At 41.9% G+C, this 5,272-nt stretch overlaps 1 protein-coding gene across 1 annotated transcript in view; it reads right to left on the minus strand.

Annotated features, from left to right (window-relative positions):
- Ripply3 (ripply transcriptional repressor 3) overlaps positions 1-5,272 on the minus strand; it is a 27,873-nt gene that overhangs the window by 21,345 nt on the left and 1,256 nt on the right. Inside the window, exon 2 of the mRNA XM_010636611.1 lies at positions 502-691. Coding sequence (XP_010634913.1) covers positions 502-691 — 190 coding nt within the window. The remainder of the gene's footprint in view (positions 1-501; positions 692-5,272) is intronic.

The following is a 5,272-nucleotide window of genomic DNA, read 5'->3' on the forward strand; positions in this document are numbered from 1 at the left end:
TGCTCAGTGCGCATGCGCGGCCCCGCCCCTGCGGTCCCAGCGTGGCGCAGAAGCTGCTGCGGGGCCAGGAGGAAATAATCCCCCGGTAATGACTTAGGAAAGAGCACTGCGCAAATACTATGCAGCATGCGTCACAGATAAAGGGTTGAAAGTCCCACTGTGTGAATGATTCTGAAAGGTTGAGGGAACCAAACGTGAAAGATCCAATTTAAAGAAAGGCAGAAGATGTGATCGGCACAAAAATGACATAATACTGGGCCTAAAACGAATGGACAGATGGGGCTGGGGATTTAGCTCAGTGGTGCCGCCGCCTGTCTGACAAGAGCAAGGTCCTGAGTTCAGTCCCCAGTACCCAAATAAAAACAAATGCAACGAATGGACAGATGTTCGGTTTCGGTCCTTCCCGATAGGAAAGGAATTGCACAGTATTCTCAGACGCTGCTTTTGACATACCCTGCCTGTGTCTCCCCTACCCCATTTCCCGCAGTGCGGAGAACTTACCCTGATGAAACGTTACCCCCGTAGGGACACGTATGTGTGTCCGTCCAAGGTCGCAGGTTGCAGTTTGTGTGGTTGCATGGCAGCGTTTGGATTGGCTGAGCACCTTCCTGCTCTGCGTGTTCACGCCAGGCTGCCCTGGGCGGTTGTGAAACAGTAAGAACTCTGTGGACTTAATGATTTCCAGGATATACTGATTAGTGTGTGTGGAGGGGAAGGCTAGATAAAGGTACCATCTTATGCTGTTTTGTGGACAAGAGGAGGGAGTAGTAAAATATTCAAGTATAATTTCTTTTTTTGCAAGGGAAAAGAAACCTAGGAAAAATAAAGTAGAAATTAACAAGTTGGCTATGGGGGTGCTGGATAGAGATAGGGTGAAGGAAATGATAGTTCTCCAGGAATGCATTGTTTTGGGTAGTTTGCACTTGTAGGAACATTTGAATGTTATAATGTTTAAAAAATAAAGTAAAGGGCCGGGGATTTAGTTCAGCGGTTCGGTGGCCTGCCTTGCAAGCGCAAGGGCCCGAGTTCAAACCCCGGTACCAAAAAAATAAATAAATAAATAAATTAAATTAAATTAAAATAAAATAAAAGAAAGAAAGTTAAGCCAGGAGGCAAGTGTCTGTGGTCCTAACTACTCAGGAACCTGAAGCAGGAGGATCACTTGAGTCCAGAAGTTGGAGACTAGCCTGGGCAACACAGTGAAACTTTGTCTCAAAACAATAAAAAAGATAAATTAAATAAAAGAAATAATTAAAGTAGAATAAAGTCAAATTGAATCAAAGTAGAGGGTGAAATTCCTAAAACTGAACACCAACAAGTGAAAGATGAACTAATTTAGTAAATTAACTAGAGAAAGTAATCCAAGAAGCTTTGAAGCACCCTCTCCCCAACTGTAACCCTTCCGTGTATAAACAGGCAAATAGAACTGGAAGGAAGGTGAACTTCACTCAGCTGGCGGTGATCAGCATGGCGAGTCTGAAAGTCTTCCTGCAAAGGACCATGACGCTGATGATGCCCAAAGCAGGCTGTGAAGAACAAACCCCACAACTGGTTGTTTATAGAAGTGAGTCAGGCCGAGACATACATGCCAAGGTCAGAGTAACTCACACCCAAATTCTGCTCCCATAACTAAAACCTTCTAACTAGAAGGACAGTGTTACAACCATATATTTTGTCTGTTCTGCTCCTAATTCGAGAATTCCTTGTCCTGTCCTTTATGAGCCTTGTTTACATCAATTCCCATAGAAACTGCACATAGCTCGCTGATTGCCAGTAAAAGTCAGTGCCTGGGACTGGCCAGTGCCTTTGTGGGTTGCACTGGTACTGGTCATCCTGGTGCCCCACTTTCTCTCTTAGCTCTGTCTCAGTGTATTTTTTTCTCAGGCCTGTGACTGGGCAGGAGGGGACTGGGCCCTGACTGGAGGGATTTCTGGTTTCCCACTCTGAAAGTCTTCCTGTGTGTGGCAGGCTGAAGGAGATCAGGTGAAGGAGGTCAGTAAAGATCTGGTTTTGTTGGGAACCAAGGTGATCCTCCTGCGTCAGCCTCCCGAGTGCTAGGATTATAGGCATGTGCCACCACGCCTGGCTCCCTGGCTTGTTCTTTACAATAGAATAAATGCTGCCACTAGTAAATACTGAAGGAACAGTGAAATTAGCAAAAGTTGCCATATTGACATTAAGTATAATATAAAGTGGTTCATGCAGGAATAAGTAATGGATGATAAAACAACTGAAGTAGAAAAACTTATTGGGGAATAAGACATAATCTTTTTTTTTTTCTGTTTTACTTCTGCAGGGCCACTGTTCTGTGAAATGTGCCATGCCATCTCGACCTCCACATGAGAGACATAATCTTTAAGGATCACTCCACAGGTTATTATTTATAAAGATAAAAAAGGAGGCTTTTTAGAATTCAATTTTTGTGTGGTTTGCTGAGATAGGATCTTGCTATGTAGTTCAGGCTGGCCTTGAACTTAGTATGTAGCCCAGGCTGCCACTGAACCCACAGCAATTCTCCTGAGTGCTGGGACCAGCTACAAAGTAATGGGCTGGATTTTAAAAAGTCAAGACTAGCAGCCAGGCATGGTGGCACATGCCTGTGATCCTAGCACTTGGGAAGCTGAGGCAAGTGGATCACCAGTAGTTCGAGGTCAGCCTGGGCTACATAGTGAATTTGAGGCCAACCTAAATGACACAGCAAGACCTCACCTCAAAAACAAACAAACCAACCAACCAAAGAGAACAAAAAGGTCAAGATCATGAAAGACTGAGGGGAGGAACTTACATTAACATTAAAGGGAAATAAAATTAAATTAAAGGGGAGGAGAGCCACGCCTTCTCCTGCCCCAGCTGCCATCACTCCAGTACCGGGAGGTAGCTGTGAACCCCATAACTCCCCCACCCCTGCACTCAGACCTCCTGATTGTGCCAGTCTTTGGATCCACTCTGCAGAGGCAGAGGTGGCCATCAAGGGCATTTTTCTGAGTTCCCAACTTTGAACATCTTTAAAGAAAGGGCGTGGGAAACCTGTAGTAGAACGGTGTGGAGTTCAACCATTCAGAAGGTTGGGGAACTCAATCTGGGCCTTGCAGCCCAAGGTCAGTTTGCATCATGGGGTTCAGCCATCAGCTAACTGAGATCAGGGGTCTTGCATCCTCACTCTGTCTGAGCCATTAAATGGTAAATATACTATATTGAAATTTTGTTCACTGCAGATGTGTTCTGGACTGCTTCTTGATTTCAATTTAATTCAAATGATTTAAGGGTGATAGACTAGTGACTACCACAGGTGGTCAGTTTCCAAGTTGTGCTTGACCTTAATGTGCTGCTGATTGTATCAGTTGGGATAAAGCATTTCCGTTGATTTGATGAGCTGTTTTCTGTGATGTTATGAAGATGAGAATGTCTGTGGGTCGTTAGAGACACAGAAGCTAGGATGCTACTGTATCAGGAAGATTTGGGTGATAACCCAGAGATTAAACCAAGGACAATCCGACAACAAAAATCAAAATGAAAAAACACTTAAGCAAGACACAAAGACAGATTTCCAGTTCACCAATGGCAAACAGTAGGGCAAATGAGGATGAAAAGGCCGATAGTGAACCACCAGGACACTCTGAACTCAAAGCACAGGAAGTAACAAAACAGATCAATCAGGCTCTAGAAAAATTCAAAACAGAAATAATTTCCCAGATAACCATAGAGATGGTGAGCAAAATGGAAGTCGTGATTCAAGACTTTAGAGCAGAAACTGACAAAAAAATAGATGAGCTCAGGACCATAATAGAAGCCATGAAGGCCCAGCATAAGAAAGAAATGGAAACAATAAACACCCAATACAAGAAAGAAATGGAATCCATAAAACAGATTCAAACAGATATCCAGGAAATTAAACACTCTATTAAAATTGTACGCAACAGAATAAAAGAATGCGAAGATAGACTCTCAGATATAGAAGATAAGATTGCAGTCAGTGACCATAAAAAGAGAGGTCTCTTAAAAACAGTAAGGGATCATGAGAAATCGATCCAACAACTCCTAGGTGATGCAAAGAAGAATAACATAAGACTGATAGGAATCCATGAAGTAGCAGGAGAAAATACAAATGACTTAAAAAAGCTGTTCTCAGAATTAATGACAGAAAATTTCCCAAACAGAGGGGAAGAATTTGACATTCAGATAACTGAGGCATATAGGACCCCAACTAGCCACAATAAAAAAAAATCTACACCTAGACATATAATAATCAAGATCCCAGAAACCCAATAGAAGAACAAAATACTACAAGCAGTAAGAGAAAAGAAACAAATCATATGCAAAGGAAAGCCCATCAGAAGTACAGCAGACTTTTCAACATAAACCCTTGGGGCAAGGAGAGCCTGGAATGAGATATTTCAAGTACTAAAAGAGAACAACCTCCAACCTAGACTGATGTATCCAGCAAAACTCTCTTTCAAAATGGATGGGGAAATAAGACAATTCCATGACAAAGAACACCTGAGAAACTACATGAATACCAAACCAGCACTACAAGCAATTCTAAACAAGATCCTAGAAAAAGACAATGAAGGCAACAACACCATGAGGCCCAACAGAGCAAATCAAATAGGCAAGGCAAGAAACTAAGAGGAGAAGTTGAAAAAGTAAAAAGTCAACAAAAGGCCAATAGCATGTCAATAATAAGTCAGTACATATAAGTTATAACCAGCAATGTCAATGGCCTCAACTCACCAGTCAAGAGAAATAGACTGGCAAAATGGAATAAGAAGCAAAATCCAACAATATGTTGTATACAAGAAACACACCTAGTGCAAAAAGAAGCCCATAGACTGAAAGTGAAAGGATAGAAAACAATTCTCCATGTGACAGGAGCCCAGAAAAAAACAGGGGTAGCAATCTTACTTGCAGACAAAGCAAACTTCAAACCGAAACTGATTCTAGTATTATTGATGTAGGACAGTACTGCATCATACCTCTCTGAATGTGAAATATCTTGTACCTGCTTTATGTTACATAGTAGGGATCGTACTTTATCAGAGCTACATTTAATGATATTACTCTAGAATGTTCTCTTTCCAGATGATGATTAAGATGCTAATAAAATAAATGGCGCCAGGTACCACAACAGCAACAGAACTTTGCTGTTTTCTGGATATTCTTCTTTTTTTTTTTAATGGAATGTGCTGAATGTCTATAATTTTGTTCAGGTGACTGCAGAACCTGGAAAAGCTGTTGCTGCTATCAATACATAACATACTGCTATTATTATAGT

This window comes from Fukomys damarensis, unplaced genomic scaffold, assembly GCF_012274545.1.
Source record: "Fukomys damarensis isolate Sample0158 unplaced genomic scaffold, DMR_v1.0_HiC HiC_scaffold_24, whole genome shotgun sequence".
Lineage (NCBI taxonomy): Eukaryota > Metazoa > Chordata > Mammalia > Rodentia > Bathyergidae > Fukomys > Fukomys damarensis.